The 27,318-nt window shown below is 47.6% G+C and overlaps 2 protein-coding genes across 2 annotated transcripts in view; both read right to left on the bottom strand.

The window, feature by feature from the left end:
* LOC135210327 (uncharacterized) overlaps positions 1-27,318 on the bottom strand; it is a 702,311-nt gene that overhangs the window by 231,931 nt on the left and 443,062 nt on the right.
* Positions 14,032-27,205, bottom strand: LOC135210326 (uncharacterized). The gene is made up of 5 exons (XM_064243212.1): positions 26,943-27,205; positions 19,143-19,287; positions 16,568-16,793; positions 15,969-16,238; positions 14,032-15,804 (listed from the first exon to the last, which is right to left on the bottom strand). Exons 1-5 carry the CDS (start codon positions 27,195-27,197, stop codon positions 15,162-15,164), a joined length of 1,539 nt encoding a protein of 512 aa, XP_064099282.1. The 5' UTR covers positions 27,198-27,205; the 3' UTR covers positions 14,032-15,161.

The following is a 27,318-nucleotide window of genomic DNA, read 5'->3' as shown; positions in this document are numbered from 1 at the left end:
GTCCTGCAGCAACTGCGAGCGGGAGCTCGCCAGGACCAGCCAATCGTCGAGATACCTCAGAAGACGTATTCCCGTGCGAATGGGCCCAAGCTGACACCAGAGTGAACACTCGTGGTGAACACCTGTGGGGCGGTTGACAGACCGAAACAAAGTGCCCTGAATTGGTACACCGTTTCCCGTCGAAGATGAAGCTGAGGGTAACTTTCTGGAGGACTGATGGATGGGTATTTGAAAAATATCGCGGTCCTTCTAGTCCACTGAAAGCATGAAATCGTTCCCCTGATCGTAGTCGAGCACGAGCGTGGCCGACTCCATCGTGAAACCGCGTCGTGGCGAACGAAGCGGTTCAGGGGAGAGAGGTCTATCACGGACGCCAGCCCCCCCGATGCCTTCTCCACTAGGAAGAGGCGGCTGTAAAAGCCCGGTGATTGGTCCCCTCCAACGATCTACAGCTCGTTTCGCCAGCATGGTCTGATCCTCCTGTCGAAGAGCGTTGTCCTTTGATGATCCCGGACATAGGTTTGTAGGTGGACCGGTTTTGAGATGAGGGGGGGCCGAGACCTCGAAGGGTAGTAGATATCCCTCCCGAAGGACGTCTACTATCCCGTTCTCGGCGCCGCCGTAGCGCTGCCAAGTTGCCCAATGGCTCGCTAGGCACCCCCCACTTCCTTGGCAGCAGGTGAGGGGGGGGGAGGGGGGGGTGGGGGGGGGGAACGCCGTCCCTAGCGTTTCCCTCCTCGTTTCAACTTCTTCCCACCACCTCCTCGGGGAAAGGAGGGCTGGGAGGAGGGCTGGTTACGGCCTCCTTTAGCAGACGTCGAAACAGCAGGAGTCTTCGCACAGGGTTTGACGGTGCAACTGCTTCGCCGCCGTGGAAAGCGCTAGCTAAGCTCTTTGGCTTAGCCGCAGTCGCTCGAGATTGCCCCCAGTAACCTTCGAGACTGCCTGGTGAACTAAGCGGTCGCTGTCATCAGTGCGCCGCCTTTTCCACCGCAGCGTCCACCATCTCTCGGGAAAGAGAGCTGGGGAACTCCTAATTGGTCCATTGCGAAGCCCCGAGTGCCGGCCCTCACGCCCGGCCCCCTTGGTCACTCGGGTAAGGACTGCGTCCCTACGTCGAAGAACCAAGTTGGCCCACAGGTTAGCAGTCTGATGGGCGAGGTAAGAGATCGCTCTTCCTCCAGACTGGCACAGTCTCCTGAAAGAAGTGTCGTCTTCGAGAGCAGAACTCCCTGAGCCGGCCGCTACTTTGGATATTGTGAGGGACCACAAATCCAGCCAAGAGACTGCCTGGAATGCTGCCATAAGCGGTAGATTCCAGGGCAAGTGCCTCTGCTGCGAGAAACCAGAGGTTCTCGACAGGAGTGCTGCAGGGACACAACCTGGAGTCAGCCTCGCTAACTCCGGGTTAACCTGTTTTGGCAGTATCGGGTCTTCCGAAGGCACGAAATCGCCTCTGACGCTGTAGAGGAGGAGGCAGCAGCTTAGAAGGACCGTCCGGATTTCAGCGAATCCTCCCGTCTGAGACGAGATTCTCGACTTGATCCAGGACTGAGTCTGCAAGCTCCGAACGCGGCAACCCAACCATCATTTTGGGTTCCTTCTTAGGACCCCAAAATGACTCGAGCTGGGACGTGGGCTCCTGCCGGTGGTAGCGGCGATCCTTCCGCAAGGTCATTTATGCTGACGAATCAGCTTAATGACTTTCTGCAAAATTCCTCTGTATCTCGGGAGTAACTGCGTCTTGCGGAGTAGGACCGTCCAGTCCCTCCAGCAAGAACAGATGCCGAGATACTCCTCCCTCAGAAGGAGGAACAGCGGCAGACCCCTGACGGTCACCTCCAACTACTTGCGCGTATGTTTGGTCGGTCCTAGAACCGTGCCTGATCCATACGGCGTCCATAGCGGGGGATCGCGAGCGGCGCACCTCTCGCGATCACTCCTCGGTACCTCGCTCCTCCGGTGTAGCCGAGGAGGTTGAAGGTACGGGAGAGGCAGACCTGACGCTCCCCCTCCCCCTTCGCTCGCTGGCAGGACCAGCGTGCGTGGGGGGCTGCTGCTGATCGTCAACCCGCGGTGGTGATCGAGCAGCAGGCCTAGCCTTGCCGCTCGACCTGGGGTCGAGCGGCTCAGCTGAGAACGTTGACGCTGATCTCTAGTGTCAGGCGAGCTGTTGCTGGTTACCGTCTCCGCCCGGTGGCCCTATGGGAGCGGCGGGTACAGTGACCCTGCTAGGCTCTCTGTCGCGGCGAGACCGGACGGCCAGCGTCCTCTCGGCGCGTCGAGCCACTGGTACCGACGGCCGCGGGACCCCTTCCTCGCCTCAACCCGTGGCTGTCAGCTACCGTCACGTCAACCCGAGCAGCCAGTTGGTCGCTGGCGAGAGCGTCCACTGGCCTGGGCGAGAGTCGTGTGCACGACTCTCGCCAGTCTTCTGCTGCCGCGCGCGGTCTTGACGGCGAGCGAGCTCGGGCGTCAAAACTTGGCTGGATTTAACGGTCTCCCGTGGAAGAGCGTCCACTCGGTACTTCTCGCGAACGAGAAGCGGCCGAGACGGAACCTGATTTAGCGGCAGAAAGAACCGCTAACACCAGGTGAGGACGTTACCAGCCGAGGCTGGTACACCTCTGGTCCCCGTCGTCTTCTTCTTTGCAGAGGAAGAGACGGGCCCCGTTCCCGAAGGAAAAGGAGGACCAGCAGAAGAGCTCCCCAAATCGCCTGAGCGAGACGGGCCCTTCTTTAGAAGATCCCGAAGGAGTCCTTTCTTAGGGGGGGAGGAGGCAGCCTTCTTTTTTCTTCTTCGGCTGGTTAGCCTTAGAAGTCGAAGGGAAGAGGAGGCAGCAGACGACGAAGACGACGACGACGACACCTTCCTCTTCTTCCTCTTCTTCTTCGCCAGGCTCCGCAGGACAGACATCAGGTCTTCCATCCAGGAGGGAGCCGGGGCAGTTGCCGAAGCAACAGGGCCCGACTGCACCTGTCCGGAAGAACCTGAGACTGTAGCAGCACCACCAACAGCAGGAGCGACAGGAACAGGTCCAGGAACAGCAGGTACAGCATCTGAAATAAAAGGAGCAGCAGGGACAGCAACAGGTACGGCAGGCACGGCAGGAACCACAGGAGAGCAAGGCGTCCTGTCGGCAGCTACCGTCATTCTTGGCACTGGCGGCAGGTCTAGGGGGGGTACTCTTAGGGCAGCGGAAGTCCGGGGTCGGCAACACAAAGAAACCAGGTGGCGGTTGCACCGTCCTCTTTGGTACGGCAGTAATGGGTTTGTGCACAGCAGCCGTCACCGTCATTACATGCGGCGTGTACACAAGATGCGGCGGCATGTCATATGCTGGTGTTGTTATAGTGGTAGTGGTAGTGGTCACCACACCATGAGTGACCACTGCCGACCCCGCCAACCGCTCAATCAACCCCTGAATACTTGGCACTCCCTGCAGTCCCAGCGACTCCCACACCTGTCCAAGGTCGTCCTTCGCTGGTGGCACATCTGCGGAAGCAAACAGTCCGGGTTAGTAAGAGGGGTTCCCTCGCGCCTGGGGGGTGAGAAGCCCCAACCCCACCCACGAGCGGACGGAAGACCCGAATACAACTGGACGTCCGGGTAGCGGGCGCCTCTACTCCACTCGACGGATCGAGTGAGGAGAAGGACTCCGCTCCCCCCCCCCCCCCCCGCAGAAGGGGAAGGCATGAAACGTGGGGGCTGACCGGGAGGCAGGAAGGAAGACGAAGTGTCAGTTACCAAAGGAGTCACTGGAGAGCTTTCCGATGACTTCTTTGGAGGCCTAAGTCTCTTCCTGCCCTCGTACAGAACCCACTGCGCCTCGGACCAATTCATACATGTAATACATGGCTCGTTCCGGGAGCATTCTCGCCCCCAGCAACGAGTACAAACCTCATGTGGATCCACGTCCACGAATGATCTAAATCCGCCGCATCTACGCCCCTCCAGCCCGGGACACACTCTACGGGCGACTGGGGGGCGCGGCGAAATCTCCATTTCTTGATCACTCATATTGCAATATTAATGAATAAAGAAATGTACAAGTACTTACAATTCATCCACACTCAACTAAACCAGAAAAGAGGGCTGAATACTCAAAGCAAACGACAAAAGCGGGCAGAGCGATGACGAACACGTCCTATCTCCACACGGCCGAAAGCAAAAGTGATTTGTTTACCTCCCGCGCGACAATCGGACAAGCAGTTAACTACCGTTCTCCCCTTGTTCGAAGCTTACGACCGTTCCAGCTGCCGCTAGCTACTTCCTATTGTTAAAGGACTGATGGTTTGTATTACGTATCGGAACAATGGACTATTTTAGGTCTTGCAGGAAAAAGATCAAGCCAAGCATGGGCTGATTCGTACAATGTACGAGACTCGCAGTCAGGTGACAAAGGGTGGGTTAACTTGAGGGATTATAGTCAGGTAGAAAAAATTGAAGATGAAGAGGTGTTGCTGGGATTTGAAAATAGAAGCATAATTGAAGCTAAAGAAAAAGAACTTCAAAGTTGGAGAGATAACCAGGTATATGAGGAGGTTAATGATGTAGGACAAAAAGCTATATCTACAAGATGGATAGTAACTGAAAAGATAAAAGGGGGGAAAGGATATGTAAAGCAAGATTGGTAGCTAGAGGGTTTGAAGAAGAAATGGCAGAGTGGGAAGAGGATGCTCCCACATGCAATGTTGAAATTTTAAAATTCTGTCTAACCATATTAAAGGTGAAAAATTGGAATTGTTATACATTGGATGTCAAAACTGCATATTTACAAGGTGACGAGATACAAAGAGAAGTGTACTTGAAGCCACCAAGGGAAGATGGTTGGAGGGGATTATGGAAGTTGAAGAAAACCGTCTATGGGCTCAAGGATGCAGCAAAAGCATGGTATTGTAAAGTGGTGAAAGTAGTGAAGGAGCTTCAAGGTGAGAGAAGTAGACTAGAACCTAATATATTCTTTTGGAAAAAGGACAATAAATTGGAAGGCATTTTGTGTAAACACGTAGATGATTTTTGCTACGGAGGAACTGAAGGATTCTTAAAGGAAACGATTGTGAGATTGAAAGGGAAATTGCAAGTAGGAGAACAAGAGAGTAAAAGGTTCAAGTATATAGGAGTAGTAATAGAGCAGAAGGAGAATATATTTTCCCTTAATCAGTGGCAGTATATAAATTCCATAAGAGAACCAGAGGCTAGAAGATATACGGGTAATAGAGTGCTAGAACAAAAGGAGTTAACAGAGTATAGATCAGTGGTAGGACAGATGAATTGGGTATCACTACACACGATGCCAGAAATATCATATGATATTAGCGAATTAAGTAAAGCATTTAAAGAAGGAACAACTCACGATATGAAGAAACTTATTAAAATTGTGAGAAAAACTAAGAACATGATGGGCGAAGTTACAATAAGTGAGATGGAAGAAGAAAGGGTTTATTGGGAAGCCTATATGCAGATGCTTCATTTGGAAACAAAATAGAAGATGGCCATACTCAACTGGGTTATATTATTTCCTTGACAGATGGGAAGAGGAGAAGTCCCATATGGTGGAAGTCTAGGAAATCCAGGAGAGTGGCAAAATCCACCATTGAGGCTGAAGCCCTGAGTGTTGGGGAAGCTGTAGAAGGATTGATATATTTCAAGCATTTGTGGGAAGAAGTAGTAGGAGGGAGAAATTTAGAAGCCTTGGTTAACACTGATAGTAAAACACTAATGACCGCCATCAAATCGAGCACTGGTGTAAGTAGCAAGAGATTAAAAATAGATATTGCTGCAATAAGGGAAACCACTGAATCCAGGGAAATAAAGGAGATGAGATGGATAAAAGGAAAGGAGCAAGTGGCTGATGTATTAACTAAAGCAGGAGTTTCAGGGGAATGTATTAGAAATTATGTAGAGGGTAAAGAGTTGGAGGAGGAAGGAAATTAAGAGGGGAATACTAGGTTAGGAAACAGTCGGAGGGGAGGGAGAAAGAGATAAGTGTGATTATATATTGTATAATTGTTATGGGTATTTTATGCATTGTTGAAATATGGTGGGTGTCCTATATATGGACAGCATGTGGTAGATTCTAGAAGGTGTCTGTTGATGTATTTAAGTTGTGTTGTGACGTCATAGGCTGTGACATCATAGACAAGATGGCGGCGGCGGCGGCAGGATGTAAACAATAACACGGTGCAGTAGAAAGCACGTGTTGGTGTTGTGTGGTTGGTATGGGAGAGCTCTCTGTCTGGTAGGAGTTTTTTTGGGTCGTAAGTCTTGTGGTGCTGTTGTTCTAAGGTGATTTCTGGAGTGTACTGGAGTTGGAGAAAGCGTACAGGTGGGTAGATTATTCATTTGTGTAAAGAAATAAAGGGGTTAGGCTAGGCTAAAATTCGAACTCTTCGAACAAGGCGGTTCGGTAGTTAACTACTTGTCCGGCAGTTGGCGGTCAGCTCGACTGCGAGGAGATGAGTCACTTTGCTTTCGGCCGCGCTGGTGGCTGGACGTGTTGCTCGCCTCTCTGCCCACTTCAGTCATATGCTTTGTTCTCTTCACTTCGTGAAGGCTGTTTATCTTTTTCTATTACTCAGTGTGAATGTACAAAGTCTGCGTAAGTAAGTATCTGGTTTTTGTATATCATACTCTGATTTTTTGTAAGTGACCATGGAATCCCGAGAACCGGAGAGACCCCCTCGCCCTCCTATCAGCCGCAGATTGTGCCCTGGTGTGGAGGGCCGTAAGTGTGGGGCCTTTCATTCATCTGTTGAAGTTGATCCTCATTAGTTTTGTACTCGGTGTAGAGGGCGGGAATGCTCTCGCACCGAGACTTGTGATGTTTGTGTTCTTTGGTCGGATGAGCAGTGGGAGCGCTATGGGGGGAGGAAGAAGCCGCGTAAGCCGGCCAAGGAGTCGTCAGAGGGTGCTCCGGCTACGCCCTTGGTGACAGACACGTCTTCTTCTTTTCTCCCTCCATCTCAGCTCCCTCGTATGGCTCCTTCCCCTTAGGGGGAGGTTTCTCACTCCTTCTCCTCTCTCGATCAGTCAGCGAGAGGGGGGGGGGCGAGATACCCTGACATCCAGTTGTAATCGGGGTCCTCCGTTTGCTCGGGGTGGGATCTGTTCCCCCTGGGTGAGGGGAGACCCCCCACTAATCTACCGACTTTTCCTTCCTCAGATCTGCTTGCCACGGGGGACAATCTCGGACAGGCCTGGTACTCACTGGGGCTTTGAGGGACACAAACAGTTCAGGGGCTGCTGAGTCACCTGGCGAGAGGGGCCATGCCGGTAATGCATGGCCCGACCACCACAACTACCACGACGGTGTCCACGCCTGGCTACGCTGCTCCGCCGCACCTTGTGTACACCCAGCACGTAGCCACGGTGACCCCTACAGCTGCTGTGCAGGCGCCGCTGCTGGAGGTGATGATGCCCGCTGTGACGCCGCCACCTGGTTTTGCTGCCCTTGCTGCAGCCCCGGACTTCCGGTGTCCCCTGGACTTGCCTCCTGTGCAGAGGATGCCGCTGGTTCCTACCCCGCCTCCTGTTCCTGAGTATGCTGCTGCTGCTGCTCCAGTTCCGGTACCAGTTCCTGCTGCCGTCGTTCCTGCCCGTGGTGTTGCTACTCCCACCCCAGGTACTTCAGGACAGGTGCAGTCGGGTCCTGTTGCTTCGGCAACTGCCCCGGTTCCGTCCTGGATGGAAGACCTGACAGGGTGCTGAGATAGCTGACGAAGAAGAAGAAGAGGAAGGTGTCGTCGTCGTCTTCATCGTCATCGGCCGCCGCTTCCCCTTCAACTTCTAAGGCCCCACAGCCGAAGAAGAAGAAGGTTGCCTCCCCCCCCTAAGAAGGCTCGTCCTGAGACTTTTAAGGGTCCGTCCGTCCCACTCCGGTGGGACAATTGGGACTTCCACCGGTCCTCCTGTTCCTTCGGGAACGGGGCCTGTCTCTCCTTCCGCAAGGAAGAAGTAGACGGGGACCGGAGGAGCGCGGCTAACACCGCTACCTCCCTCGCCCTGGCGCAGAGGTTCTGCCTCGGTGCCAGGTTCTGCCTCGGCGCCAGGTACCATCTTGGCCTCTCGTTCGGGAGAGTCACCTGTGGGTGACCGTACATCCAAGACCCAGGCAACCGAGTCCGCTCGGCGCCAGGATCCAGGCACGGAGTGGAAGACTGGCGGGGGTTGCTCAGGCGACTCCCACCAGACCAGCGATCGCTCTCACAGCGATACGCTGGTACCCGGGTTGACGCGACGGTCCCAGACCAGTTGCGGGCTGAGGCGAGGAAGCGGTCCTCTCGGTCGCCTGGACCAGCCTCGGCTGGTCCAAGCGGCGTGACGCACCGTGAGGACAGGCCTCGCTCTCACCACAACAGTGGACTCTGCAGGTCCCCTGACCGCCGCTCTACCGGGACCGGGCGGAGAGGGGGACCAGCAGCAGCTCTTCTGACACTCGGGACCGTCGCCACTGTTCTCGGTCCAGCCGCTCCACCAGGCCTGCAACTCGATCGCCATCGCTGGTTGGTGATCACCTGCAGCCCCCTCAGCACACCGGTTCTGCCGGTGGGCGCGGGGGGAGCGTCAGGTCTTCCTCTCCGATCCCTTCAACTTCCTTGGGCTTCACCGGGAAGAGCAAGGCGATCAGGAGTGATCACGAGGGGTGCGCTCCTCGCGATCCCAGCACGATGCCCTACGAAGTTTGGCATGGTCCTAGGACCAACCAGATCGTATGCGCAAGTGGCACGAGGAGACCAGGAGGGGTCTGTTGTGGTTCCTCCTGTGGAAGGAGGAGGGTCTCAGGAGGCATTCTTGCGTATTTCCAGATACCCATCCATCACGCAGGATGCAGTCACTTCTGAGATCCAGAGGTCGTTCTCGGAGGTTATTGTGCTGATTCGTCAGCACAACGACCTCGGGGAAGGATCACCGCTTCCACCTTCCGAGCCCACATTGGGTTTGGAGTCATTCTGGGGACCTAAGAAGGAACCCAGGACGACGGTGGGTCTGCCGCGATCGGCCTTGGGTGACAGCGTGCTGAGCCAGGTGGACGCTCTCGTCTCCGGACAGGAGGGTTCGCTTCGGTCCGGTAGGTCTTCTAAGCTCCTTCCCCCACCTCTACCGTGACAGAGGCACTTCTACGTGCCTTCAGAGGACCCTCTGCCGCCCAAACAGGTTAACCCGGAGCTAGCTAGGCTAACTCAGGGGGTGTCTCTCCAGCAGCTCCTATTGGAGAACCTCTGGTTCTCGCAGCAAGAGGCACTTGCCTTGGAATCTACTGTAATGGCAGCATTCCAAGCAGTCTCCTGGATCGACCTGTGGCCCTCACAGTGTTGAAAGCTGCGGCCTCCTTGGGAACATCACTCCTGACGGGGACCCGGCTTTTGTGAGACTGTGCCAGTCTGGAGGTAGGGCCATCTCCTATCTGGCCCACCAGATGGCTAACCTGTGGGCCAACCTGGTTCTCTGGCATAGAGACGCTGTTCTCACCCGAGTGACCAGGGCGGCTGGGCGTGAGGCGGCCCTGGGTCTTCACAACGGACCAGTGCGGAGTTCCTCCTCTCTCTTCCCCAGAGAGATAGTGGACGCTGTGGTGGAACAGCGGCGCATTGACGACAGTGACCGTCTGGTCCACCAGGCAGTCTCCAAGGTGGCTGGGCAACCTCGGACAACTGCGGGTAAGCCCAAGAGTTTAGCTAGTGCTTCCTCTGCAGCCAAGACGATCGCCTCGTCGAAGCCGAGTGGATAGACTCTGTCTTCGACTTCTGCTGTAAAGAGCGACTGCAACCAGCCCTCCTCCCAGTCCTTCTCTCGAGGAGGATCTGGGAAGAAAAAGTCGAAGAGAGAAGGGAAACGCTAGGAACGGCGTTCCCCCTCACCTGCTGCCGGAAGTTGGGGGGTGCCTGGCGAGCCATTAGGCAACATGGCAGCGTTATGGAGTGGAGACCTGGATAGTGAACGTCCTTCGGGAGGGATATTTACTTCCCTTCGAGTCTTGGCCACCCCTCACCTCCAACCCTGTCCATCTGCAAACCTACGCTCTTGGCTCGACCAAGGACGTGACGCTTCGGCAGAAAGTAGAAGCCATGCTGAGCAAACGTGCTGTGGAGAACGTATGGGATCAGTCGCCAGGCTTCTACAGTCGACTTTTCCTAGTGGAGAAATCCTTGGGGGGCTGGCACCTGGTGATAGATCTTTCTCCCTTGAACCGATTCGTTCACCAGACTTGGCTCACGATGGAAACAGCACGGTCAATGCTCGATTCCATCAGGGAGAACGACTTCATGCTTTCGGTGAATTTTAAGGACGCGTATTTCCAGATACCCATCCATCAATCCTCCAGGAAGTACCTCCGCTTCATCCTCGATGGGACAGTGTACCAATTCAGGGCACTTTGTTTCGGTCTCTCAACCGCCCCACAGGTGTTCACGCGAGTGTTCACGCTGGTGTCGGCTTGGGCCCACTCGGTAGGGATACGTCTTCTGAGGTATCTCAACGATTGGTTAGTCCTATCGAGCTCCCGCTTGCAGTTGCTGCAAGACAGAGATCGACTCCTCGAATTCTGCCGCGATCGGGGGATCGTAGTGAATTACGAGAAGTCAGACCTCGAGCCCAAGCAGAGGATGAAATACCTGGGCATGCTGATCGACACGGTAGCAGGGTGAGTCTTCCCCGCAGATTCGCCGATCAGCAGGTTCAGGGAGGCAGCAAGACAGTTCCTGTCTCTACAGGAGCAACCAGCTCAGCAGTGGCAGGTCGTGATCGGTCACCTGTTGTCTCTTGAGAAGCTAGTCCCTCACGGGCGTCTTCACCTGCGGTCTCTTCAGTGGAGACTAAAGGAGTGTTGGTCACAGGCAAGAGACCCTCCCTTCTTCCCCATGTCCCTCACGGAGGAAGTGAGGCAGGACCTAGCCTGGTGGCTGGACGACGGGAACCTCATAAGAAGAGTGCCTCTTCGCACTCCCCCCCACCAGGAGATGTTGCTGTTCTCAGACACATCGACCGAGGGATGGGGCGCACACCTGGAGGAGTTGTTGACTGCGGGCGTGTGGGACCATCACGACAAGCACCTTCACATCAACGTCCTGGAGCTCAAGGCAGCGTGTTCCTCGCTCTCCGAGAGTTCCGGGACTGTCTGGTGGAACACTTGGTGGTGTTGATGAGCAACAACACCACGGTAGTGGCATACGCCAACAAGCAGGGGGGCATAGTGTCCCTCCCGCTGCACCAGTTGACGTTGCAGGTGCACGAGTGGGCCGTGGCACACTCAGTAGAGCTGTCGGCCCGCTACATTCCAGGCAAGAGGAATGTGGTAGCCGACAAGCTCAGCCGTTGGGATCAGGTGATGGGAACCGAATGGTTCCTTCATCCAGACGTGGCGGAAAGGCTCTTCAACCTGTGGGGGCGTCCAGTCGTGGATCTGTTCGCCACCTGGCACAACAGAAAACCATGTTTTCTACTTGGTTGTGCCGGATCCATGGGCAGCTGCAGAGGACGCTCTTCAACATCCGTGGGACAACCTCATCGCTTACGCCTTTCCCCCGTTCTGTCTGATTCGCAAAGTGATAAGCAGGGCGCTGATCACCGTGAATCTTCGGATGATCCTGGTGGCACCTAAACGGCCTCAAGCCGTTTGGTACCCGGACCTGCTGGCTCTGCTTGCCGAAGTGCAGAGAGAGATTCCCCCCTGGCACAACCTCCCGTGCCAGCCACACGTAGAATGGTACCACCGGTCCGTCGAGTCCCACTGGGTCTTCACGGCTTGGCTGTTATCCACCATCTCTTGCGAGCGAGAGGCTTTTTCTCACAGCACAGCAACAGATGCTGGATACCTCAGACAGTCCCTCCTGCAGCTGTATACCAGGGGAAGTGGTCCGTCTTCTGTGGCTGGTGTCATGGATGGGGTCTCTCTCCTCTCAGAGCCACTCTTCAGCAGGTAGCGGATTTCCTCGTCTTCCTTCGCCGAGAGAAGCTCCTCTCTGTCTATGCAGTTAAAGGATACAGAGCTGCCCTGGCCCTAGTCCTTAAAACTGCAAGGTGTGGATATCTCCTCTTCTTTTGAGATCTCCCTCCTGATGAAGAGCTTCTACAGGTCTTGCCCACCCAGGGAACTCAGGCCCCTGGGGTGGGATGTACTCTCGTCCTTAGGAGTTTGACTCGCAGACCCTTCGAACCACTCCAAGAGTCGTCAGACAGGGATCTGACCCTCAAGACCCTCTTCCTGCTGGCCCTGGCATCGGCGAAGAGAGGGGGGGTTGGGACTTCATGGTCTTTCCGCTTTCGACGTCAAGCATTCCAGGGGATATGATCCGTGACGCTCGGAATTTCGTCCCAAATTTCGTAGCAAAAGACTCAGAATCCTTCGGTCCCTGACGACAGTTCGAGTCTTTTCACGATCCCCTCCCTGAAGGATTTCACGATAAATGATGTGGATGAGATGCTGCTTTGTTCCCTGTGAGAGGCGCTACAGCGCTATCTGAAGAGAACTCGGCACCTCAGGCCTGAGTGTCGACGCCTCTTCGTTAGCACCGGGGTTACCAAGAAAGAAGTTTCCAAGAACACTCTTTCTTTCTGGCTGCGTGAGGTGATCAGGAGGGCGTATGACACAGATGGTAGTGATGAGAGCCCACAAAGTCAGAGGTATTGATCCAACCCTTGCATTCCGCAAAAGAATTCTCCCTGGCGCAGGTTCTGAAGGCAGGGGTTTGGGTTTGGGCCAACCAGACACCTTCACTTCTTTCTACCTTCGGGATATTCCCAACAGTCCTTGGACACTTTTCTTTCCTTGGGGACCCGTGGTGGATGCTCAACAATTTGTTGTGTAGTCTACCCAGCACCCGAGCGGGACAGCAAAACAGCATCACATCTTGTGTGACTGCATGAAATGGACGAGTTAAAGAGAGCGTGACTGGCTTCTCTTCCTTCTTCGTTCTTCTCCTCTACCTATGGGCAGAGGGCCGCGGTCGTCACTATGCTGAACAGGAGGGCGACGCAGGTAAGCTACACAACCAAGCTCCATCCTATCCCTTTCAGTAGGGATAGGTGTTTATCCGCCACTCCCCAACAAGGGGGGGAGGGTGGAAGCAACAAGAGACAAACCCATGACTTCATTTTGGCTCTTGAAGTAGGAACTAGTTCTTGCCTTTTGCTATTTATAAGAGGTATGCTTGCCTTCCTCTTATAAATATGGTCCAGAAGTCTGACCACTGATCCTGCGGTGCACACTCCGATCAGCTGGGCAGAGGCTAGGATCCCTCCCTCTGCTCTTACGACCAGGGAGGGAACCAAGGTAGGACGAACACCAGTCTGTTCATAAGACTCAGATTCCACCCCCCAAGAATTGAGTCTTCCTATTGTTAAAGGACCGAGGGTTTGTATACGTATCGTAACAAATCACAATTTGTCGGGAATTGTATTTTTCCTAACTATACAAACCTGAGGTCCTTTACATATAGTCCCACCTCATGCCACCCCTCACTCTGTTTCCTGGGCCTAAGGCAAAGTGAATCCTCTCCTTGCAGTCGAGCTGACTGCCAACTGCCGGACAAGTAGTTAACTACCGAACCCCCTTGTTCGAAGCTTATGACTGGTTCAGCTGCTGCTAAGTACCTTCCTATTGTTAAAGGACCTCAGGTTTGTATAGTTAGGAAAAATACAATTTCCGACAAATTGTTATATTTCTGGTGATAGAAGTTCACTTTCGACGTGGTTCGGAAGTTACGAAAAGCTGTTGGTCCCATTGCTGAATAACCACTGGTTCCATGCAACGTAAAAATACCATACAAACAGTATTTTCTTTTCTTGTATTTTAAAGGTGTTGAGTTAATTAAGACATCATTATTTTGAAGCCCAAATTAACTGGCCTTTATTTAGTATTGGAAGTCCCACTCTTCCATCATGGTTTAATTGTTTAGTTTTTGTATTTTATCTGCCAAGTACAGTCAAACCTGATTTCATATGCCATGGTTTTCGTCAACTTTTTCTAACAAAATTTTTACTCGGGTTTCATACATTTCCTCTGAATTTGCAAACCTGGAAACACTCCTCATGACTATGCCTGTACCAAACACCCAAACATGGCATCCCATTTTCTCTCATGACCCATTCCGCATTTGTTTTGGGGCCAAAGAAAGTTCCAAGCGCTAGCCCTTCTGTAAAAAAGGCAAGAAACACTTGAATTTAAGAAAGAACTCGTTGCAAACTGTTGGAGGTAATAATTTGTGAAAAAGCAGGGTTGTTGCATGCTGATCTCAGTAAGAAAATGCCTATAAGTGCTGCTGTTAGTGAATGCAATGCCAGCTGAGGCTGGTTGAAAAATTCTAAAAGCAAACAGGCATAATGTGCCTACTTCAGTGATTAAGGATATGTTTACCAAGTGGAGTGATGCCATATTTCATTTTCGGCAAATTTTAAAACACACACCAGAAACAAATGTTTCTGGATAGTTTTGTATGTGACAGGGGTCCAGTGACTCTCAAGCTGGCCCTAGTGCCAGTAAAAATGCAAAGAGGGGAAGTAGCCCCATATAGTGACAGTAAAAAAACGAAGAAAAGTAACCCAAGATAGGTCCTTGATACCTTAAGTCCCTTCTGGAGGGGGATTCCCTTTCCAAATATTAACCTTCTCCCTCTCCCCTCCTCTCCATCTTCCATACTCTAACTAGTCTTCCATAAGGGTAGGAGTGATGTTAAATGTTTATTTATCCATTTCATTAGACATATTTATTTCTTCTTGTTTTCTGTATGTATGACTGTGTTTGTTCTCTATTATATGTATTTTTTTGTTAAAATTTTTGTCTGTAATGCATCAATTTGATTTACATTATTCAATATGGGAATTATTGTTTTGGAATTCATACTTTTCAGACTTCATTAAGACATTGTGGAACAGATTACATACAAAAACAGAGTTTCCACTGTACTATATGGCAGTCCCTGGTTATCAGGGGGGGTTCTGTTCCTGACTGCATGACTATAACCAAAAATTGCCAATAACCGAAAATCAGTCATAATAGTGCTGATCCTTGTTACTGGCACCGATAACCGAGCCCTCAGTACATATCAGCGTAAAAAATTGGTTGTCGTTGCCACTAGACAAGCAACATAAAACCAGGTTGCCAATAACCGGGGTCTGCCTGTTTTAGTCTTGAAAGTGCAGCCTTTTAATTTACCAGTCCTTTCTACTTTATTTTTTTGTCTGTTTTATCATCTAAAAAGAATGATTGATTTTTTAACTTATGAAGTCTCTCTTTCCCAGCAAAGGTCAACAATCTGTGATGTGTGTTTTTTCTGCCATGTGTATTAGTCACCAAAGTGCTGTTGTCAGGCTCACTTTCTACCATTTTAATTTTGCATTCTTTATCATCAGAAATAAAATGCTGATTATTTATCTTCCTAATAACTTTTATCTTAGAGTAGGCCAAGTTTTCAGGCCTTGTATGATCTGCTGATGAACTTCTTACAACTCTGACTTCCTCTTTGGAAACACTGATGTCCTTTATATTGGGCACTGTAAAATTGTCCTCTTTTAAATCAAGTGTTTTCTTGGTTTTAGCCTTGTTTAACTTGTCACTTTTGAAGATTTTCTTAACTGCACGAACTATAATTTCTAGGCAGAGAACACAAGATGCTATTAGATAACCAGCCCCTAATATTGTAAATGAACTTGAGAAATCAGAAAGACTTAAATTACGACGAGAGCTTGTATCTGGAGGATGTGCGCGTCCATCAAATACCTGATGAGGATGAAGAATATAATGCAAATTAAGAGCATTTCTCTCCCACTTCTTCACGAGGCCAAAGCAAGTCAACCTTTTTAAGTATCTGAAAATTGAAATAGAGACAATTGACTTCTGTAGGGGAAAATTGCTTATAAATAAGTGATACAGAACAGAAAAAAAAGGAAAAAAAGTCTCGGCATTTATATTTGAAGTGGATATGCAAAGTTTCCAACAACGAACTACCTATATAAGAAACATTTGACTTACTTATCAATGACAGGCTTCCAAGGTGTTCCCCACTGAAATGCCCAGACTTCATATGATGCCCCAAATCTTTCCTGAACAAAGTAAATGTTTTTAAGGGGCCATTTAGAAGTATGGTATAATATGGAAAAAGTTGAGCCCACATACACTGCCTCATTGTTGATGACTTGTTCCTTTATGTAACTGTCAATTAGGTTCACAATCAAATGTTTACTTGAGAGATAATCCTTCAAGAAGTGTGGGAGAGAGATTGCTTCATCTGTAGCATACATCCTGAAAAATAGAGTTCAGAGCTCATAATGCAGCGAGAACATTTGCATTTTATAAGTGTACAGATGTGACTAATCCTGCAAATATTAGCAAGGTAGATCTTACCAATAAAAATACAAGTGAAAAGCTAAAACTACAAAAAATATGGAAAAAAATGAATAGACTTAAAATACCAGGTAATAAGAAAAAAAAAGGCACTCTAGTATACTTCCTTCTTCAAATATATTTATCTTAATTTAGAAGTTGAGAAATAGGAAAGATAAATAAATATCGACCTTTTTAAGAGGAATGATATAAAGGGGAGTAATTTGGGCTTCAGATGTGATACTTACTGTCTATTTGAATTTTTGAGTTGCTGTATTGAAGTGATGAGATGATCATCGCCAGGGTAAAAGACAAACGACATGAGTTTGCTAGTGTACACTGTTGTGAGTACAAGTGCTGCTACCCACCAAAAATACAGAATAAGTTGACAGCCAGGTACATCAGCAATTCTTGGTACTGGCTGGTTAGCTAGTGGTCGTGTTAACCAAATCATTGTTGAAAACATGTCTGCATCTGACAAAATATAAAAAAGTACAAGTTGACAGACCAGATAAGTAAACCCTAACCAGAATCTCTTTTTCTACAAGACTACCACAAACACATCAAGAAAGTGATAAAATATTGTAGGAAACATCCTGCTTACAAAGAAAGAATAGCAGACAAGAAAAACATATTGTTAAGAATGCAAAAGACAATAGATAAGAGACTACAAGTGGTCAGAAATGAAGATTAAGGGGCTCAGGAGATGTTCACACAAAAGCAATGCCTCCTTAATTGCTGGCTGACATTGTCTACATGGTTGCTTTATAGTCTCTTGTTGGGTGTTTCATTATTGTAGACTAACATGTTGCAATTTGTTATTTATACCTACAGCAGAAATTAAGGTTAAATTCAAAAGCTTTCTGTACAGTTGTGTGTCAGTGTAACCAATGAAGCAGTTTTAGTAGGTTCCCAACTCCTACTACTGAATGTACAAACTTGAAGACTATGGCATGGTTATCTATTATTTTTGCTGCACAGAGGAACTATTCCTCATTTCCAGAGATAGCAAAAGGTCCAGGTGTATGCAATGATTTTTTATCTTTTATTCTTTCAATCCTTCTTTAGGAGTTAAACCTATTACATATGTAGTTCTGATAGCCAATGTTACTTGAAAACTGTCAGATTCAGCTGACGTATCAAGATAATTCATGGTTTATGTAAGCACACAACAAGGTTTGTAGGCCTCACTCCATTCCCTTTTAACTTTACGCATTTTCTAACACTGGGTGGTTTGCAGTACACCCAAAATGAAACGTAAACACAAGAGCCTGAAGTTCCTGATCACTGTTAATGGTAACAGATACCTACGTATATCATTGAGTACCCTTGCCTAGATGATTGGTTTGGTGAGCCTAAAATGTTGACTATAAAAAAGGAGGCACTATTAGGTAAAGACAAGTAATTTGCTTAATAAAAACACTAGACTCAAACTAAGATGACTTAAAACCACAGCTGTTTCATTGTAAGTTTTATGTTTTTGATTGGATTGTCACTCTCTTTTAGAAGCATTCATGGGGTGGCCCTTAATAGACAAACTTACATTTGTTACTTACTAATGAAGATTACAGGATTTTTTGCCAGAGAAACCAAAACAATCAAATCAGTTTTTCACAAAGAAATTATTTCACCCAATTTCATTTTAATTCATTCATAAAATATAACTATGTACATTATGAACTAATAAAATTTTACAAAAATAATAAAAAGAGGGCACTTGAAAAAGAATCATTTGGGACAAACAACAAACATGCCACCGCATGGAATGTGGATAGTCATACTTGTCACTGTGGAGACAGGATATGACAGACTTTACACCGAATGAATTTATTGCAGGCCTGAAAAAAGTGAGGAAAATGAGTGGGGGTTTAACCATGCGGGGATACTTATGCATGTCAAGAAAAGCACTCTATTTAGGAAAGAGTTTTGTATAATGGGATGAAATGACTTGTTTACAATTAGCCAGCCACTGGTTGGAGATTTACAAATAAAAGGCAAGGCATAAAAAATGTGCAAAATCAAAACCTACGAGATCTGAAGTTATGACGTCTTAACTTTTGTGATGACCTCCAGCACTGATAAAAACAAATTCTTGAGGGCTTGCAATACCCAACCCAAAATCTAGTGTTTGTATGAAAGTATAATTAAAAGAAACTGAAACCTTGAGTCATCTTTCAACAAGCTGATGCACAAAATTAACTTAACTCGACTAGCTAACCCAAATCAAATTAACCTAACTAAATTAACTAGCATTTTGCATTTTCTTTACTGCCTACTTGAAATATCATTGAACAATATATCTGGTTCAAGCCTTTATATCATTCCAAACCAAGAATCATGAGTCTTCATCTGATGAAACACTTCACCATGAGGATATCCAGGTTCACAGTTATTCTTGGGCCTCTTGTAAGAATGATAACATTACAATATGTACTAGTACTTGCACATTTATAAAAGACTTTTTGGTAAACAGCTGCCTAGGGAGCCAGAATTTTATCCTTTGCTCTTCAACTGGCTACCTAGCAATTAATTCCTTTATACTATTTTATTTCTTTTGAAGGAAATACTCTTTTTGACACCAAATGAAATCTTAGAATGAAACCTTAACATCACTTGGAGAAGAATAGGATAGATATTGGTCTGGGGTCTCAAAATATTAGATGGCTTTACATTTTTATATGATTTCCCATCTTTTATTCCTAAGTGCTCTGTAATCTTGTTGGATTTTCATTCCTGTACTGTGCATATTTATGTGTATAAATAGAACTATTACATATTTGCATATACTCAAGTGAGAAACATGAGAAATTTTTAAATACCTACAATGAAAAAGAGGAATCACTGCAGTCCCTTTTACAACCCAGTGGAAGGCAATGGTCATAGCAATAAGAGATAATGCCAGTGCCACCCAAGTTCCTGTAGTGAAAGGACTCACTACAATCCCTACACGGGTGTCTGCAGCAGTCCTCTGTAAGATAAGTAAACACATGAAAGGCAGAACTAAAAAGGTTTGTGTTCTCTTTCATAATATTTTGAGAATTTAGTCTGATAATTTTGGTTGTTCCGCATATGAACAATCATATAGTAAATACTTCTATTGCATTCTCAGGGTCCTACTACTCTGGCCAACCTTTTTGCCAGACAGGAAATCGGTTTCAGGAGTCATATAATCCAAGATTGCGTGTTACTCAATAGATACCCAAAGCATGGACTGTGGCAATACTGTTGCTAGCATCTGTACAACCACGGAACATGTATATAATCCTGCCTAACTGCTACCTATGTTGGAGACTGTACATGTAAAAAGTGTAATGTACCTGTGGCTATGGATATTAGCAGAAAAATTTACTAAATTGATTCAGATGATTTTGATATAAATGCTATTAGTATTGCAATAATACTGTACTGTATGCCCAGAAACTTTAAGTCTGATTGACCATGGTAGTTATTATTATTCAAAGTAAACATTCATAAAGATGAAAAATGATATTGTTATGATACAATAAAGTTTTATGCATACTTACCTGGCAGGTATATATATAGCTTATCCTCTTGACGCACTGGCAGAATTTCAAAACTCGCGGCAACCGCTAGTACACTGGTAGTTCGGGTGATGGCCACCCCGTTCCCGTGGCGCTGGTACTTGGAACTATTCCCGTTTTCCTCAGATTTTCTCTGAACCCTGTCTCCTGAGGGGAGGAGGGTGGGAATTTAATTATATATACCTGCCAGGTAAAGTATGCATAAAACTTTATTGTATCATAACAATATCATTTTTATGCATGACACTTACCTGGCAGGTATATATATAGCTGATTGACACATTTGGAGGTGGGGTCACAGACAGCAACATCGTCATAATTCAAAAATTAACTAAATTTTAAAAATTATTTATTAAGTTCCTTAGCTGCTAAGGTAGCTGACTTCGTAGGTCCTGCCTCTTAGCCTGCTAAACCTTAGTAGCTCTCAACTAGGATGTGACCTGTTTGTTGAGAAAGCTAACAACAAGGTCTGACAACTGGACATGACCAATCTGCTGACAGAGAACCCTAGCCCTCATTTACCACGGGCATTCATGCTAGGAAAGTTAGTCACCTGAACCACACACACATACAATAATAAACACTACACCAAAAAAAACTGAACTGGTATTAACCTTCTCAGACAACCATAAAAAACACTATAACCTAATTAAAATAAAAACCTAGCATGTTATTAGGTTATGGGTGGAAACTCTTTTGCCCAGTACTGTACCTGAGGATACATACGGGCCCAACGTTTGACAATTATCAAAAGTTGTCTTCACGTCTCTAAGGTAATGAGAGGCAAACACAGAGTTTGTCCTCCAAACGTCGAATCTATAATGTCCTTGAGGGCTAAATTTTTCCTGAATGCTAAGGACGTAGCTACTGCTCTCACCTCATGAGCTTTAACCTTAATCAAGCCGAAGCATTCTTCCTGACAAAGTAAATGAGCTTCTTTAATGACTTCTCTTACAAAGAAAGCCACCCTCGCGTTTTTAGACATAGGTCTAGTAGGATCTTTAACAGAGCACCACAGAGAACATGAAGTCCCCCTAATGCTTCTTGTTCTTTCTACGTAAAACGTAAGGCTCTTACTGGGCAAAGAACCCTTTCTTGTTCTTGACCTACTAGATCAGCCAGTCCTTCAATCTCAAAGAATGCTGGCCTTGGCGGATGCGAAGGATTCTCATTCTTTGCTAAGAACTCCTGTTGAAAAGAACAAACTGCTTTGTTGTGCTTCCAAACCTACTTGCTTGTCAATAGCTTGCAGCTCGCTAATCCTTTTAGCTTGTAGCTAAGGCTACTAAGAAAATAGTCTTCTTCGTTTAGCTCTCGCAAAGACGAACTGCCCATAGGTTCAAACCTATCCGTCTCCAAGAACTTGAGAACGACATCCAAATTCCAAGAAGGAGTTCTGCAAAGTCGATCCTTCTTCGTATTAAAAGATCTGAGAAGATCTCTAAGATCTGTTCGTTGGACAGATCTAAACCTCTGTGTCTAAACACTGCAGACAACATACACTTATAACCTTTAGTGTTCTGATTAGCCAAACCCAGTTCCTTCTTCAGGTATAGAAGAAATCTGCAATTTGTGTCACAGAGGTACTGGATGAAGAAATCTTCCGATTCTTACACCATTTACGGAAGTTCTCCCACTTCGACTGGTACACTTTGATAGTTGATGGCCTTCTGCTCTTGCAACTGCCTTCGCTGCTTCTCTAGAAAACCCCCTCGCTCTGACAAGTCTTTCGATAGTCTGAACGCAGTCAGACCCAGAGCGAGGTGTTCTTGTGGAACCTGTCGAAGTGGGGTTGTTTGAGAAGATCTACTCTCGTGGGTAGACTTCCGGAGAATCCACTGTCCTGTTCCAGTACCTCTGTGAACAACGTTTGGGCCGGCCAGTATGGGGCTATCAGAGTCAGCCTTGTTCCTCGACTTTCTCTGAATTTTTTCATTACCCTTCCTAAAATCTTGAACGGGGAAAAGCGTACGCATCTAGACCCGTCCAATCTAGTAGGAAGGCATCGACTGCGACTGCAAGAGGGTCCGGGATTGGAGAACAATAGTTCGGTAACCTCTTCGTCGCTGCGGTAGCGAAAAGATCCACTACTGGTGTGCCCCAGAGCTTCCACAGTCTCTGGCATACTTGAAGATGCAACATCCACTCCGTGGAAAAGCACTTGTCCGTCCCTGCTCAACAGATCCGCTCTGACGTTCTTCTCTCCTTGAATGAACCATGGTGAGCAGGGTGACGTTTTCTCTCTGCGACCACAGAAGAATCTCCTTCGCCAAGTTGCAAAGGGACAACGAGTGGGTTCCTCCTTGTTTTCGTATATATGCCAGAGCTGTGGTATTGTCCGCGTTGATCTGCACCACTTTGCCGCTGATCCACGGTCTGAACGCTTTCAGAGCCAAGAAGATCGCCATCAGTTCCTTCCTGTTTATGTGCCATGCCTTTTCTTCTTCGTTCCAAAGGCCTGACTCCTCCCGAGGGCCCAGCGTCGCTCCCCAGCCTGCGTCTGACGCGTCGGAAAATAATATCCGGTCTGGGTTCCTCTGCTGGAGTGACGTACCCTCTGACAACCTCCCCGGAAACTAGCCACCACTTTAATTCCTCCTTTATCTTTGAAGGAATTGGAAACCGGAAGGAATCTGGTTGCAATCTTCTTGGCCAGACTTCGTTCAGAAAGAACTGTAAGGGCCTCATGTGAAGTCTCCCTAGTGAAATGAACCGCGCTAACGAAGAGAGTCCCCCCAGCAGGCTCATCCACTCTCTCGCCGAGCATTGGTCTTTCAATAGGAATTCTTGCACTTTTCCGCAGGCACATGGTCTGCCTTTTGGGTGACGGAAAAGCCCGAAAAGTCACTGAGGATATCAGAATCCCCAAATAAACTAGCTCCTGAGAGGGGGGGGATCACCGTGACTTTTTCAGGTTTACCATCAGACCCAGTTGCTGAGTTAACTCCAATGTGATGTTCGTGTCCTCCAGACATTGCTGTTTTTTGATTGTGCTCTTATGAGCCAATCGTCGAGGTAGAGAGAGACTCTGACTCTAACAAATGAAGCCACTTCGCCACATTCGACATCATTCTTGTAAAAATTTGAGGCCGTGGCACAGACCGAAGCAAAGGGCTTTGAATTGATAAATCCTGTCCTGGATCACGAATCTCAAATATTTCCTGGACCTTGGGTGAATCGGAATATGGAAGTACGCATCCTGAAGGTCCAGCGTTACCAATCCAGTCCCCTGGTCGTACCGCTGCCAGTACTGAATCGTTCGTCTCCATCGTAAACTTGGTCTTTTCTACGAACAAGTTTAGCTGACTTACGTCCAGTACTGGCCTCCAACCTCCTGATGACTTCGGTACTAGAAACAGACGGTTGTAAAAAACCTGGGGATTCGTGATCCAGAACCGGTTCTATGGCCCCCTTTTCTTTTCTAACATGCTAACAAACTTGATGCCAAAGAGCCTCTCTCTTCTCTAAATCGATGTAATGAGCCCCTAGGGCTCTCGGAGCTGTAGCGAGAGGTGGTTTCTTGAGAAAGGGGATCTTGTATCCTTCCTTCGCTACCTTTACAGACCAAGGATCCGCTCCTTGCGTTTGCCAGACTTCCCAGAAGTCTAAAAGTCTGGCCCCCACACAAGTCTGGAGGACTTCTGACTCATTGCTTGGTTGAGGTTTTCGAACCTCTTTTGGCTGGAACTCTTTTCCCTCTAATGCTGGTCGGGAAAAAAGTCCTACCCCGAAAGGGCTGCTGTGATGTCTTTGTATCCTTCGGGGTCTTCTTCATTACATTAGAAGGTAAATACTTCCTTACAGAAGACGTAAGAAGATCCTGAGTAGCCTTCCGAGTGAGGGAGAGCGAGATGTCCTTAATGATATCCTGAGGGAAGAGCTGTCCTGAAAGCGGAGAGAACATCAACTCCGACTTTTGCGCGTTCGAGACTCCTTTAGCAGCGAACGAGCACAAAAGATGTCTTTTCTTCAAAACGCCTGCTGTAAAAAGTGAAGCCAATTCATTAGCTCATCTCTCAAGGCTTTATCCATACAGGACATGATACTTCTCGGCAACTCGGATTCTGACGAATCTTCCATCTCCGAAGTCCGAGCCAGGGCCCCCAACGACCAGTCAAGAAAATTAAACACCTCAAAAGTCCGATAGCTACCTCTGAGTAAATGGTCGAACTCTGACGAAGTCCACCACACTTTGGCTGAATGTAAAGCATGTCTACGGGAGCTGTCCACTATGTTGGAAAAGTCTCCCTGGGAGGAGGGCAGGAACTCCCAGGCCAAGACTTTCCCCCGTAGCATACCAAACACCAGACTTAGAAGCCAACTTGGCCGGAGGAAAGGTAAAAGAAGTCTCCCCGACTCTCTCTCTCCTTCAACCACTCATTTACGCGTTTGAAGGGCTTTCTTGGCCGAAATAGACAAAGTCATTTTCAAAAAAGACGATTTCTTGGCTGTCTTCGTCTTCGAAAATTGAGACAAAGGCGATGGCGGGCCTGAAGGTTGAAAATCTCCTTCAAACAAAGAAAGAAGGCACTCTGTTAGTCTCTTGTAGTCCGAAGAAGGCGCTTCCACATTCTTGTCCTCTTCCGCACTCTCCACAAATTCTTCCTCCTCCCCGCGAAGAAATATCTTGAAAACCAAGATCCTGATGACTCTCCAAAGCGGACTCCTTATGCAGAGCCTGCTTAGAGAGGCAAATGCGGCGCTGTCTCCTTGTAAAACTCCTCTCTTCCTTGTCGAGAAAAAGTTTCGACTTGCTGCCGCCTGCGTCCTGCGTCCTCCTGAACGTATGCGTCCACCATGCGTCCATCACTCTTCCTCTTGCGTCCTGCGTCCTGCACTTCTTCGTCCTTCTTAAGGGATGCACTGCGTCCTGGCTTGCGTTGCACGTCCTGCGTCCTCTTGGAGGGCTTAACCGGGAGAGACGAGTCCTTACGTCTAACCGAAGGTTGTTCGGGCTTCTCCCATGATTGTACAATCACTGCTAATCTCTCCTGCATGTCCCGCAGAACTTCCTTCGTCTCCGCTTCCTTACGAGACTCCTGATGATGAGGAGATCGAGGACGCACTGGGCTAACACGGAGAGGCGAGCGAACCTGCAGTCTACGCAGAGGAGTTCCTCTAAGCGGAGAAACACCTCTCACCGCACCGCTAGTAACTTCCAACTGACGAGAAATCCTCTTCCTTTTGATAGGGATAATTTCTTCATCCTCCGATGAAAAAATCTCAGGCTACTCCACCCTTCTTGGTCAACAACCCTTTCATCCTGTGATGAGGACGGAAAGTATGACCTCTTGAGAGGACGCGATACTTCCGCGAAACGCCTACTCCTTCTGACGCCGAACTATCCGAAGAATAACGGCACTTCCCAGTATCGCCTTTTCCATGGCGTACTGCTGCAGCCTGGAAGCAACAGGACTGCCTGAAGGGACGACTGATCGCGAGTAAACCCCTCTCGCCTCCCTTCGACTGTCGACATGCCTTCTCCCTTGGGTCTGGGAGCTTGACAGAGGTCTCGGTCTAGGAGCACGAGAGGGACGATCAGGCGCCCCCTCCACAACACTGTCACCGAACACTTCCACTTTGTCTGTTAATCGTTTAATTTGATCTCCCATGGACGCAAGGGCAGCGAACACTTTCACGATTTGTGGATCAGTAGTATCCTCAGATACAGCAACGGGCGCAGGAGAAACCTGAGGGGAAGGTGCTACGTCTACATGTGAATGAGCTGGAGAAGACACATGCAAAGATTCATTCAAAGCTTACTCGAAGATACCGATCTCTCACTCCTAGATACAGATCTTCTAACCCGATCTTTTTCTAATCTCTCAACATACTTCATAAGAGCCTTCCACTCTTTCTCATTCAGACACTGACATTCATTGCACCTATTGTCCCACGTACATACAAACTCCCGACACTTCTTACAAATAGTATGTGGATCTACCGATGATTTCGGCAGTCTCACCTTACACCCTTCTTTCACACAAACTCTAAACATACTTCCTGAATCAGACATACTAAATCAAAATCCAAACAAAATGCGATTGCCACGCTAACTTCGTGAATACGATACCAATATCCAAAAAGTCAGTCAACGAGCAGGAAATTCTAACAGAGAACCAACAACGATGTTGCCGGTTCGGCTGGCAGAGAAAATCTGAGGAAAACGGGAATAGTTCCAAGTACCAGCGCCACGGGAACGGGGTGGCCATCACCTGAACTACCAGTGTACTAGCGGTTGCCGCGAGTTTTGAAATTCTGCCAATGCGTCAAGAGGATAAGCTATATATATACCTGCCAGGTAAGTGTCAAGCATAAAATAAATAACTTAGCATACATACATGCATGCTAAAGCAGCAATACAAATTAGAAAAATAAGACATTATGCCTACTTACAGCAAAAAGAATATTCTCAAGACACTATTCCATAAATGACTTATGATTGATTGCATTCTGTATCTAGATTGGTACCATGCCATTGCTGGCAGTATGTCAGTGTGGCTCCACAAGAGAATGTGGATACTACTGATGTTTTGAAAGGAAAGTAGGACACACTTGTTTTTGGGACTTTGGGTGAATGCACCGAGGTCCTTTAGTAAAAAGTTCCCCGGTAAAGTAGTTCAAAGAAGACAACCAAACAGAATATCTGGCAAGGTCTAAATCTTATTTTACTGTTTACACAGGAAACTACCACTTCAATCAATTAGGTACAGTAGTCAGCTGATACCCAGACAAAATAATATTCTAATAAGAGTAGCAAGAAAGATGTGAAGAGTCTTCCACTACTACTAAGTACGTATACTACCTTTCCAGATATGGGAAACCTTATTCACAATACTACTTACAAGAGTCTAAAATAAAAACATCAAATCGTAGTTATGAGCACAACTCTGGAGATCAAGAACATATGACCTTAAGCCCTAAATATTTGAGTAAAGTGCTTTGCAATTTTTCTTACTGTAATGAGTATCAAGACCAGGGTTCAATTCTAAGTCTTAAAGCTGTTAACCTAACTATGGATCATTGACATGTTAAATTTAAGAAGTTGGGAAAGGTGTATGAAAATGATTGAATATCATACCTTAAGTAAGGCACTGTAGGAGCTCATGGCAAAAGGATAAGAGAATTCAAGCTCTTCATGTTCATCCTCCAGAAGAATCCTGTTAATGATGATATCCTTCTCTCTTCTTATGACCTGCCCCACAATGGCACTTTGATAACAAATAGAGAAGTTTTGACTGTAGGACCTCAGCTGTAAAGGAATCTCTGCCTGAAGGTTGTAACTAAAGTTTAGTTGGCTTGCCAGAGCATCCAACATGCTCTTTGCTAAACCCATTACTCTCCTTTCTGAAAGTAAAACCAGGTCATATTCTGGTACAATAATGGACATTATTCTATATTGTCATATCTACACAGTATTCAGCAGAGTAAAGAGTTGTAGCTTTTATTTTAGGCCT

This window comes from Macrobrachium nipponense, chromosome 39 (genome assembly GCF_015104395.2).
Source record: "Macrobrachium nipponense isolate FS-2020 chromosome 39, ASM1510439v2, whole genome shotgun sequence".
NCBI classification, from domain to species: Eukaryota; Metazoa; Arthropoda; class Malacostraca; order Decapoda; family Palaemonidae; genus Macrobrachium; species Macrobrachium nipponense.
The sequence above is the reverse complement of the archived record's forward strand: the minus strand, read 5'-3'. Positions and strand labels throughout refer to the sequence as shown.

Excerpts from the sequence above, each read along its gene's own strand:
- LOC135210326 (XM_064243212.1), bottom strand. The coding sequence starts at position 27,197 with ATGGGTTTAGCAAAGAGCATGTTGGATGCTCTGGCAAGCCAACTAAAC. Across the intron at positions 19,288-26,942 it reads CCTACAGTGCCTTACTTAAG|AGGACTGCTGCAGACACCCG; the intron begins GTATGATATTCA and ends CTTATCTTACAG. Across the intron at positions 16,794-19,142 it reads AGTGATTCCTCTTTTTCATT|ATGCAGACATGTTTTCAACA; the intron begins GTAGGTATTTAA and ends ATATTTTGTCAG.